Source organism: Cucumis melo, chromosome 1, assembly GCF_025177605.1.
Source record: "Cucumis melo cultivar AY chromosome 1, USDA_Cmelo_AY_1.0, whole genome shotgun sequence".
Classification (NCBI taxonomy): Eukaryota; Viridiplantae; Streptophyta; class Magnoliopsida; order Cucurbitales; family Cucurbitaceae; genus Cucumis; species Cucumis melo.
This window is the reverse complement of record NC_066857.1, coordinates 6,377,588-6,390,145: the sequence shown is the minus strand read 5'-3', so window position 1 is coordinate 6,390,145 and position 12,558 is coordinate 6,377,588. Positions and strand designations below refer to the sequence as shown.

Here is a 12,558-nt window from a genome sequence, read left to right as displayed (position 1 = left end):
GAATACCAGAGCAATCTCCCTTCGAATGAGATTATCACCAATTAAGACTCAGGCTTTCCCTAACTTTCATAATCTCTTCTCCTCTTCCTTCTTAAGAACTTCCCAAGATAGAAGCAAGACCTTATGTATCATTAACTCACAAAGGTTCCAAAGATAAGTCACATATCTCTATTACCAATCTTTAGTACTAATCTCACACTATGAAAAAGGCACATGCACCAGCAACCCCACATCCCTACACATAAAAGCCCATAACTAATCGCATAATCAAACGAACCAAGAACATATCTTCGAATTAATTAGAATAAATAAATATCTAACTAGATGAATAAATAAATAAAAGAAATTGTAGCAACAGAACATAATAGACACGAAGGAATTGAATTGATACATCAACAAACTACCATAGTGGAAAAATTAGAAATCATATTGAGAGTTGGCTGGATGACTCCCCACAACACTCGATAGAGAAAACATTATTTAGAGAATCGTAATGGCATTGCAGCGGTAGTGACAACATCGTGGCATTGACAAAAATGATCGTGCATTTAGAGTTTGGAGAATCATTGCGCTCGAAGGCAGTGTCACAATGTCGTATGCTTGTCACGACTTACAAGGCATTCTACCTTATGACAAAATAGGTTATATCTTCACTCCTTTTACCCCCGTTGATGCAACTAGGTATTGTTTTTATCCATTTTAGCTCTATTTTGTCACCAACACCCAGTTCTACCCTTGACATGCTCAAAACCTACAAAATTTCCTAATAGAAATATAAAATCCTAGAACAATTCTGAAGTAAGAGGGATTAGCTAGATAGCACAAATTTTTGTGCTATCATCAAGATCCCTTAAGCCATGAGAATCCCACTCGTCTAACTTAGGCTCTCCTAAGCTTGAGAATCTCTTCTGAAGATGAACACCAATTGAGCACAACGAACAACTTGGAGTATATCTCGATACAACACTAACTTCATTCTTCTTTAACAAAAAAAAAAAAACAATTCTGGCAACCGAGTGCTTATCACCCCCCGCCTGCAACACATCCTAAACTTTGTGGGCGGCATGCTACATAACTTGAGCTACTCTGATGCCACTATGCGAAATGCTAAAATGCTCATCCTTGAACCTTAACTTCATCACCTAGTTACAACTTAAGTCTTTAAACTATATCAAGCGATAAAGAAACATACATCACAAGATATCAAACAACTCTTTTTTATTACTTAATATCACGTGTTCCAAATGTACATATTACATGCTTTCTTAAATTCATGAATTATAGAATAAAGCTTTCAATGCCTTGTGCAACCCATACTTAAACGCCTTGCCAACAACTCAACAGGTAACAACTCGCCTTACCTTTCCCAACTTGGCCTTAATGCATGGTAACCTAGGGAAGAAAAACTTAACACATAAGTCAAATACTTAGTGAGTGCGATTTTGGAAAACCTTTCGGAAAATACAATCACGTAGTACATTTCATAAAACAGGCTATCAACGCCTTATTCATAAAACATAAATCAAACATTAGCCTTTCATATTCCTTTCACCAAGAACATGAACTATTCCCACACATACTACTGTGAGAACCTTTTCATCAACAACATCCCTTGGAGAATTTTTTTGGTTCATTTTTCATTGCTCAGGCCAGTAACCTTATATGCTTCTTCTATACATTAGTCAGCTTCTTATCGCCCAGGTGGTCCTTTCATCCCATGGTTTGCCTTGATCCTTTATGTGCACAAGATATCAAGCAACTCCTTTTTATTACTTAATATCATTGATAGGAATAAGACTAATGGTTTACTCACATACACTGCATACAAGCATCAAACATGAAATTTTAACTTAAAACATAAAATAAGAGTTTTTTTTAGAATCATGCTTCTTCTAAATATTAACGTGTACTACAACAATACAAGACAACATGAACTTTTTAAAAAGAAAACTTTAAAATCTTTAATCAACGTTAGGAAAATCACTCACTAAACTAAGTTTCCTTCTTCTCTCTGAACGTCTAACCCAAACCTTCTTCTCACCTGATAGCTTCTCAGTAGCACAACAATTAACTCTTTCTCTTAGCGAAATCTAACTTCCTTTCCTTTTGATCTTACACTCCTATTTATACTAATCTCATGTTGAAATAGTCACTCTTTAGGCTCCCTTAATTCACCAGCTCCTACTTGAAGTGCTACATGTGTTAGTTTAATATTTCTCTAAGTCATGCTTAAGCTTAAACTTGACACGTAGCCCACTAATTAAGCAAAATTAGGAAATTTCCTCAAAACTTCTAACACTCCTCACCTTACTTCAACGCGAACCATCAGAATGCCAACTTCAAAATACTTTCTTTCCAAAAATCCTTATAATCAAAACTCTTTGCTTTAAAATGACCCTTCTAATCTGAACATGGGTCTCACAATGCCTTTTACAACAAATGATACCCAATAATTTTTATCAAAACGACCAAGCAAAAATAAGACCAAATAACCTTTTAAATATGCACAACCGACACTTCAAGAAATTAAGCCTATATTTCAAAACAACCGAAGATAAAGAAGATAGGTGATATTAAAAATATTGCAAACAAGATGATATGAACCAAAATACCCTTGTATTACCTCAGAGACTAATCAAACGTTTCAGAGCCAGAAAGGTACAATTAACATTAAATTCTCGCATTCAAGAAGAAGTGCACTCAATTGAGGAAGTTCGAGGAGTTATCATTTATCATAAGATTCATAATTGGAGTTAGTTGACGCTACAAGATGGAACCAATTGTGCTTTGTAATTTATTTTATTTTGCAAAAATGTACCTTATTTCTTGGTTTAATTATTAGACACATATATGTTTATTTGGTTTAAGTTTCTTTGAGTTAGGAGTAGAAGGGAGTTTTTATGTTATTTTTAGTGAATAAGATTTGTTTAAAACATGGAAACCAAATACAACACATTAGTTTTTTTATAATTATTGAAGTTTTAGCGCTTTTTCTATCAATAGAAAATATTTGGTAGATGACAGAACCTCATCACTACCTTTTTTCGATTCTTGATTCAAAGTTGCATACCTAGAACATTTAGGTAAATTTAATCACCGTTGCTTGTGGAAGTTTTCGAACTTGGAGTGAGGAAATAGTTCTCTTTATCCCTTGGCCTTCAATCAAAGGGTAATCCAAATCTAATCCCTTCCCTTGAGTTGTTGATTTGAGAGTTTTAAAATTTTATATTAGGCGCTCACTAAATGGGTTCGTAATTTTCAAATCCTAGGGTTTTCATATCATAAGATTTTCAAACAAAAGGAAAATATATTTGCAGAATTAGCATTTCCATAAAAAGAAAAAACCACTTAGATAGATAAGTCGAATGCAAAGACAAACTATGAGACTATTGCCAAACAAATATTGCCCACATACCATTTCAAACAATATACATGAATTCGAGTCTTGGCTGCAAATTTTCATGATAAAAGATAGTTGCAAAATACTTCAAAAAAAACATTCACGATGACACAAAACACTTGACATGCTTATATCCTTATTCTAAATCAGCTGCATATAACAACAATATGTATATTCACTCTAAATCACTTAGAACTTGAATTGGAGGTAGTGAAAAGACATTTCCAACCAGAATAAAATCTAAAATCATGTTTATAAAGACAATAAATAACTTCAAATATTTTACAACACGAAAGCTAAGAAAATAAAAACATAGTTTTTTTTTCCTTAAAAACAAAAATATAAAAAATGGTAGAAAAGGAAAGAAAGCCTCCACTACACAAGAATTTATGTATATTGCGAAGTTTTTTTTTCTTTTACAATGTAGCAAACAATTTTGACAAAGATATGTTATGTCCATGCATTTTCATTGTGCGGGCACATCATTGCTTCTACCGAAAAAAATATATATGTAGGCAAAAAAAATGTATGGTACTAAAAAATATTATTAGATTGGATTCTTGCCGATGTTTATTTTCACTTTTGCCCATGTATTGGTGTGGGCAAAAATTTTGAGTATCTACTAATGTGAGTTATGTAGCCAAAAAGGCTTGGAGCCAAGATTTACTTTTCCTCACACTTACTAAAAACCCTATTCCTCATTATTTTTCCTCACACTTTCTAAAAACTCTATTCCTCCTTATTTTTCATCACATTTTTCAAAAACCACCCCATCTCTTTATTCTCCTATTAATTTTAGATATCTCTTTTTTCTCCCTTTTTCTAAAAACAAACCCCTTTTTTACTCACCTTTTTCTTTACTCTCCTCTTTAACGATGCACCTTCTCTTTCCACAAACTCACAAGCGTTGGTCACAACGACAACTAATAGTCCACTACCGTTGGGCAGCTGATAGCTCACCTAGATGAATAAATGGTTGTTTACACAATGTCATCAACCAGTTTGTTTTCAACGTTTGTTTCTCAGTCTGTCCAAGAAATTAATTCTTTTACGTGGGCAGCATTTTTGTCAACGAATCTTGTGTAAGGAGAAGTTGCATGTTGTCAACATAAATTTTTGCTTAGTAGAAATAGTTTATGTCCACGAAAAAACATGGATAGAAATGCTAGTTTTGTTCATGAAATAATATTCATAGGCAAAATGTCTTCTCCCTCAACATACGTTAAATGGCAAAAATGTCTTTTTTACCCATGCATTTACTTTCATGGGCATTTCTGTAGACACAAAGTCAAAAAACGTGGATAAAGGAAAAACTGCCAGACTTTCGACCACCCAAATTAAAAAAAAGAAGTCAAAAAGAGGATGTGGCCAAATTTTTCTTAAGATCTACTGACATTTTTTTGCGTCAACCAAGACCAAAATAGACGTTGGAGGTAGTCATAGTGGAATCAACATTGTGTCGTCAAATTGATGAAACATACACAGAAGAAATCACACTTGTGACATTATCGAAACATAAAAAGATGTCATTAAGCTCATGATGAAGTCATCGTCGTTAGTTGGTTGATCGTTGTTCTTGTCGTTGTCACTTGTTACTTGTCCCAACACCACCCTAAAGTCGTTGTTGCTTGGGTAATCGGTGGTCGTGATATTAATTGATTGGCTACAATTTAAAAAAACAACTACAAATTATGAGATGAATTTTCAAACAAATGGATATTCTATTAGGAATTAAGTTTTTTTCATTGAAGAGTATTGTTACTATAGTCTGTTGGCTTATTTTATTAAAGGAAAAATTTGAGCATCATGTTGGATAACGTGTCAAAGATAAACATTGTTACCGGCAAGCAACTTCAACAAAATATTATTTCCATATATAACTGTGCAAATAATATCTATTCTTGTAATTAGTTCCACAAACATAACTTTATACTATTGAGATTTCTCTAACTGGATTTAATATTTGATATCTTACGTTTGGATATTTCATGAGTACCAAATTATCTCATGATACATGTGATAGAGAGTCAAGTTATTGTAAGTTTGGATAATGATGTGTTTGGTTTTCCTATAGTTTAAGGTTCAATAATATTTTAAGTTTTTTTATATGACCTAAGAATATTTGGCAATTTCATTTCATTGCTATACTTGAACGTGATATTCAATATACGTTTGATAATTATATATATTGAATACTTCATAGTTTTTATATTGTTGTTAATGCCATAAATGAAATGCTATTGTGTGATGAATTTGAATTAGTCTATGCATTTTTAGATGAAAATAATTTATGACATGAATTGTAACAAAGAGATCATGAATACCTTAGAATAGAGTTTTGTGAATCAAATAATTTGTTCATGAAATGTATTCCCCTCAACAAAATGGTATTGTTGAACTTTGGTTATGTTATGCACCTACCCTATTTAGGAGTATGAGGGTGTCTAACTAAGGTAGAATATCTTGTGTTCATCTATGATACGATTGAAAACCTTTAACCATGTTTATTGATTATGTTCATAATAGTGTTGCATGACTAATAACATGTTAGCATGAGTAGAGATAATATTTCATGTATGTCATATTTGACAAAGTTATGCATGACCTACATCATAAATCATTGCATAATCTAAAACATTATTAAACTGTTGAATACATGATATCTTATAAACATGACGACTTTTATCCTAAGTTATCTCTAAAAGTGGTATCAGAGTCACGTCGTCCTTGGTTTAGCCTTGTTGATATAATCCCTAGATCGAAAAAAGATTTAGTGGAACCTTAAAAGTAGTCATAGTATTATCCATGGTTGAGCTCTATTGAATATGCAGTATGATCTAGAGAGGAGTTAGCCTAGATCAGAGTTAAATGGATGGATGTCTATTTTAGGGGAGGTTTAGTTGGAATTTTGTTCGAGAGGAGGATTGTTGGGAATGTAACCAAAGTCCCACATTAGTTAAATAAGGAGACAATCATAAGTGCATAGGTGCAACTTTAGACTTATGAAAATTATTTTGAATCAAACGTGGAATTTATAATGTTTTTATTCTCGTTCTCGTATGACTAAATTAGCCATTATAGAGTCTTAAAAACTTTTGTAGCTATATGTGATTTTCTAATACATCAAGTGTATGTAAATATGATATTCCTCAATGGTAACTTGGAAGAGTCAAATTTCTTTATGGTCTTTAACTAGTTCATGAAAGTAATATGAGAAAAAATTTTAACAACACTTTAGTAAACAATATCTTGAGAAGTGAATTTTCGATATATGTGTTTACTAAAAATTGTTTGAAGTTGATTGTATGATTATATGTTTGTATGTTGATGTGAAGGATTTAAGTGATACAAACATAAATGTTAGTAATGCTATAAAGTTATCACATTTTGAAGTGAAAATTTTATGTGAGACTAATGTGATGTGCTTAAGTATTATTGAGAATGTTTTGATTTATGTCAATAATACATTGAATACTATTAAAGAATTTGATAGTTTAATGGTGCTCTTGTAAGAACACCTTATGGTGCTAGTATGAGCCTTAAGAAAAATAAATGAGATAGTGTTTTTCAATCTGAATATGCAAGGATTATAGAAAGTATTATATTCTTGATAAACTATACAAGATTTGTTATTGCATATATTGTGAGAAGATTGAGTATATATAGACATAATTCTGATTGAAATCATTTTATTGTTCTTCGTCATTTATTAAGATATTGTAAGGTTACAATAGATTTTGGTTTGCATTTTGATAAATTGTCTACCATACTAGAGAGCTAGTATATGCAAACTGGATAACTTAGAATGACAAAAATAAGCCTTACTAGTGGATATGTGTTCTTAATGAGAAATGTACCATTGTATAGAGACATTAGTATGAATGATATAGAAGTCTAATGGGAGATGTGTCATTGTGGGGGCCTCTATACCAGTATATCTTTATTGAGATTCATACGTTTTCATAGGTGTATTGTCAAGAATGGTGTGTCATGGCAAAAGAAGGAATATTCGCCTAAAACATGCAACTGTGAAATGATAGTTAAATATAATGAAAGAATTATCTTCTTGAAGTATGTAAGGTCAGAGAGGAATTTTGTAGATCATCTCTCGAAAGGCATAACAAGGAGAGTAATTTTAGGCCTTTCAACAAGTATGGGATTCAAACAATTAATGATCCACAGCCCTTTATTTGTGTGGTCTATTGCAATAGAGTTAATGGTCCATAGCCCTTTTCTAGGCAGTCTATTGTGATAGACTTGATGGTCCATAGTCCTTTTCTGGGATGTCTACTGCGGTAGACTCGAAGGTCCATGGCCGCATGTGGGTAATCCTTAAATGGATTTGATGGATAAAACTAAAACCTTTTAAATTTCCATAGCCCTTCTTTGGGTGGTCCTAATATGGACTTTATGGATAACTATAAAATCTTCATAGCTTAGTTTTAAGTGGTTTGTCTTTGGTAGACTTGATGAAGTTGGTCTTGGTATGGACTAGTTGTGAAGCCTTCATAGCTCTGTTTTGAGTGGTCTATTGGGACAGACTTGATGAAACAATAAACGTGATTGTGAAGGTTTGGCCGCCTTCTATGAAAAAGTTTAAGGATTTTTTTAGAGCTTTCACGTTGACCCAAGGTTCTATGTGCATGGCCTTGAATAGAACAATTTTGAGTGGTCTATTTATGATAGATTTTATTGCAAAATCAATGGAAATTTAAAAAGTAAAATGTGTTGTAAGTGTCTCAACTGTAGTTAACGAAAGTTCAAAAGGTAACTTACTTTTGATAATTAGATTATTGTCCCACCTCACTATCGATAATCGAAAGATATCGATGTTCAAGTTTATACTACTTCTTTCTTTGCTTTGAGAAAATGCTTTATTACTATTTTAACTAGAATGTAATGGTAGTCATTCATGGGGAATTGTTGTGAATGAATATCATTGTACTGATTTATAAATATAGTTTCAATTGGAAATTAATAATAACAATATTTATTATTATTCTTTATATATTTTTTTTAAAGAAAAAAGTTTTTGGAAAAGGAAATAAATAGGGTTTTGACATGGTGGAGTGTTTGTTCTTTCCCAGGAAAAAAAACCTAGTTTTCTTTTTCGAAGTAAAAGTTTTTTACGATCTCATTCCTAACTCCCGCTAATACATGCTTGAGTTGGAAAGTTGTGTTAACCTTGGAGAGCAACCGGCATATGCAATTTAGCACTGAGGTTTTGCCAAATTTTGCTTTCAAGGCAGTGGCTCGACACGTCACAACATGATTAACATTTTTTTTCCAACAAATATTTTGATACACTAGAAGAAATCTGGTCTTTAATGTCGGGTGGAAAAAATGAAAAATAAGCTTTAATGTCGGTTTTCAAAAGGCGGATGTTTAATGTCGGTTTTAAACTGACATTAAAGCTTTATCTTTAATGTCGGTTTAAAACCGACATTAAACATCATGTTTTTTAGAACCGACATTTAAGGTCTTTTTTATTTTATTTATTATTTTTTTAATTTTGTAAAAAGTTGAATTTTTCTCTCTCTTACATTACTCTTTTCTCCTTTCTTCTCTACCAAACCCTAGACTTTACTCTTTTCTCCTTTCTTCTCTACCAAACCCTATGAAAGAAGGTTTTCTCTCAACATTTCTTCCCTTTCTTCCTTTCTCAATCTCATCACTTTCTCCCCTCTCTTCTCTGATCAGTCGCCAACGCGTGTGAACTCGTCACCGTGCTATCATCGGAGGCAGCTTCTTCCGTTGTCGCATCGCGCTCGTGCCTCACGTGGAACACTCACCCTCCTCACCACCGGCACGTTACCGGCTTGGGATGTCCGGTAAATGAATAAATGAATATAGAAAAGATTACCATAGGTATTTGGCGGAGTTTAAGGTTGGAGATGAGAGAAAAGTTGCTGCTGAGGATACTATGCTGGCTTATAGGGCTGCTCAGGTATTTGTGGCTCGCTTTTTCTTTTTACTTTTTTTGGTATTAGTGAGATATTTTTGAATTTGTGCTGCCTTTATGGACCTGTGAGGTTGAACATTTGACTAGTGAATTGACTTTGAATACTGATTTTGTATCGCTACGGAACATCTCTACTTATCTGATCCATCTTTTACTGTTGTTATGTTTCCGTGTTCTATGTTACAGCCTTCTTCTCTTACAGAAATGAAATCTTGATTTAGCCTATTCCGATGGGTTTCAAATTGAAGATGGTTTTTCTTTATTACTCTGTTTTTCGTTGTTTTCCTCGTGGGATCTCCAGTCTCCAACAGATCATTTCCATGCCAAACACTTTTAATGGTTTATTTTAATAAATTGAATTAAAAGATATTAGGATCTTTCATGCCTGTAATATGGGTGCTTTAGATTGGACTATTCTGAATGCTGATTTTCCACTTATTGGATTTTATGCTATGAAGGATGTCGCAGTTGCGGATCTTGCTCCCACTCATCCGATCAGGCTGGGGCTGGCACTCAATTTCTCCGTGTTTTACTTCGAGATTCTGAATCAGTCCGATAAAGCATGTAGCATGGCCAAGGAGGTAAGTTTGATCCTTCATGTGGCATTCCTATTGCATATCATGTCTCTTTGTTTTATCACCGATCACCGAGAGGAATGGGTTGATTCCAACACACTTTTGCTTTTTTCACTGGGGCCTCCTTTTGTAGATCTTTGTCATTTTGTATTTTTTTCTGGCTTATCAAACTGTTTGTGAGAAATTGTGTCAGGTAGTACTATTACTGGTGCGACTTGGTCAAACTACTGTCTTTACGTTAATTGTTTTATGTGTTGGCACTTGGCAAAAGGGACCTTCCTCCTAAAACTTAACTTCTTTGTTTATCGCTTGTTTAGGATCACTAATATGCAGGCACGAACACTACTGTATATATGAAACATTTTTACGTGGATATACAATTGTAGGCTTGCATATGCAGACCTGGACACGTTTGCTTAATATGCATCTTCTTTGACCAATGATTCAAATAGTTCACAGTTAACACTGTTGCATTGTTTCTTTGTGTCCTTTTGCTCTTTAGTTTCAGCTTTCAGGAATTGACGTAATGTCATACATACTGTTGTTTCTTTCCTCAAACCACTGTGGATATTTAGTTCTTTTATATGAAAGTGCATCATGCTTGATATTGAAGTATTGTCATTAAGTGGGATGTCTACAGAAGTTGATTGGATCCGTGACTGAATGTGAATCATTTTTTGATCCATCTCCCTTTGCAAGAATTCTATCATAGATTGAAACTGCTCATTGACTTGGTATTAACTAACCTTACTGCACTGTGTTTGGAAAAAATATTAGTCAATGGGGCTATTTCATGATAACCGTTGGATTAGATTAAAAAAATTTGCGCTAGTAATTGCTCCTATGGTTGACCTCTTTATTCGATTGAATTATTAATAGATGTCTATTGTTCTCTCTCTCTCTCTCTTTCACACACACACATATATTAAAGAAACAGTGAAGGAATCTATCCCAAAAAGAACAAAAAACTGCCTGAGGGCCCTCTTTTCAAATATTTCATTTCAACCAGAATGCCTTGTAGCATGACTTGTCTCCGCAGATTTCTAACCCAAATTAAATGTAGTCTTGAGAAGAGGGTATATATCATTGAACTGATTTGGATTGATGTTAGCCATATATTCTAAAAAATAATCTCATGCCCTTGAATTATTTCTGGATTCAAATGGGGTATTATCTTCTGTACATCTAATGGTGAATAACTATCAATTACATCATGATGGTTTCATTAAATAATTTCTCTGTTGATTTGAAACCAATTCCCATGTTAACATTTTCACGAGTCTTTTGGTTCATTTCCATATTCCCTTTTGCTGAAAAATGCATGGAACTGCACTGTTGTAAAGTTCTTACAAGAAGTATGCTTTCCCCATCTTTCTTTCGTGTGCTACTCATCCCTTCATACTCCTCCGATCAGGCCTTTGAGGAAGCCATTGCTGAGCTGGACACTCTGGGTGAAGAATCATACAAGGACAGTACCCTCATCATGCAACTATTGAGGGACAACCTTACTCTCTGGACTTCAGATGCGCAGGTCAGTGAACACCATCCACCCTAAAAAAAATATGAGAAACATAGGTTTCCTTGGTATAGTATAAGTTTGGGTAGTTGGTTTCAAAACGTTATACTTTACCCTTGGTTTTGAGTTTAGTTTCCATTTAGTCCATAGTTTCAACATGTTACACTTTTTTCCAAGTTTCACTAAAACTCGCTTTTGATCTCGGACATGTTAGCTTTTAGTTAATTTTTAAAAATAATTATAATTTGAGCATTTTAACTAATTTTAGCCATGATAAAAAAATTAGTGAGTAATAATTTAATTCTTTTGAATGAGTATTTAGTAAAAAAACAATGGTAAAAATCTAAATCTTGAAACTTAGAGATTAAGGTAAAATATAACATTTTGAAACCAAATACCAAATGAAAACTAAACACAATGTACCATTTTGAAGTACATTTTGAAATCTAAAGACGAAATAGAAAATTTCTCAAAAGAAACTCTCAGAATTGACAAATTGCAGCCTCTATTCCCTTTTATTAGGAGGGCATTAACATAAGTGAATTATGTGGAATTGTTGCAGGACCAGTTAGATGAGTCATAGAAGGGCATCATAAGCTCGACCTGTCCTGTGCTTGTGAATGGTGGGGGGAGGAGGTGGGCTTCAAATGTCATTTACTTTATGGACTATTCTGTAATTATTTAATTCTTGTATTAGAATCTTTTTTCATGTACTATTGTAGAATGTATATATAAACATAATATTAATATTTTATTTTATGTATTCAAATGTAAAAGACAAATGTTATAGTTTCTAACATAATATGAATTTCATTGATTTGTTGGCGTGTGAAAAACATATTTATCTACATTGACCCAATGTCGGTCTATAGGACAATAATGTAACAATTAAATAAAAATAAATTTGTAAAAATGAATAAAAAAACTAGGCATTAATGTCGGTTTTAAACCGACATATCAGAGTTCAACCGACATTAAAGGGCTTCAATAACACTATCAAAGATGTCGGTTGAAAACTGACAAACCGACATTAAAGAGGGCTTTAATGTCGTTTTTAAACCGACATTAAAGCCCAACCGACATTAAAGGGCTTCAATAACACCAT

General features: G+C 33.2%; 1 protein-coding gene across 1 annotated transcript; it reads left to right on the top strand.

Annotated features, from left to right (window-relative positions):
• The first annotated feature begins 9,263 nt into the window (after positions 1-9,263).
• Positions 9,264-12,267, top strand: LOC127149843 (14-3-3-like protein GF14 kappa). Its single transcript, XM_051086055.1, has 4 exons — positions 9,264-9,347; positions 9,821-9,943; positions 11,352-11,468; positions 12,016-12,267. The coding sequence occupies exons 1-4, from the start codon at positions 9,324-9,326 to the stop codon at positions 12,034-12,036; spliced, it is 285 nt and encodes a 94-aa protein (XP_050942012.1). The 5' UTR covers positions 9,264-9,323; the 3' UTR covers positions 12,037-12,267.
• The last annotated feature ends 291 nt before the right edge of the window (positions 12,268-12,558 follow it).

Coding starts and splice junctions, on each gene's coding strand:
- LOC127149843 (XM_051086055.1), top strand. CDS start 9,324: ATGCTGGCTTATAGGGCTGCTCAG. Junction 9,944..11,351: donor CATGTAGCATGGCCAAGGAG/GTAAGTTTGATC, acceptor TCCTCCGATCAG/GCCTTTGAGGAAGCCATTGC. Junction 11,469..12,015: donor TCTGGACTTCAGATGCGCAG/GTCAGTGAACAC, acceptor GAATTGTTGCAG/GACCAGTTAGATGAGTCATA.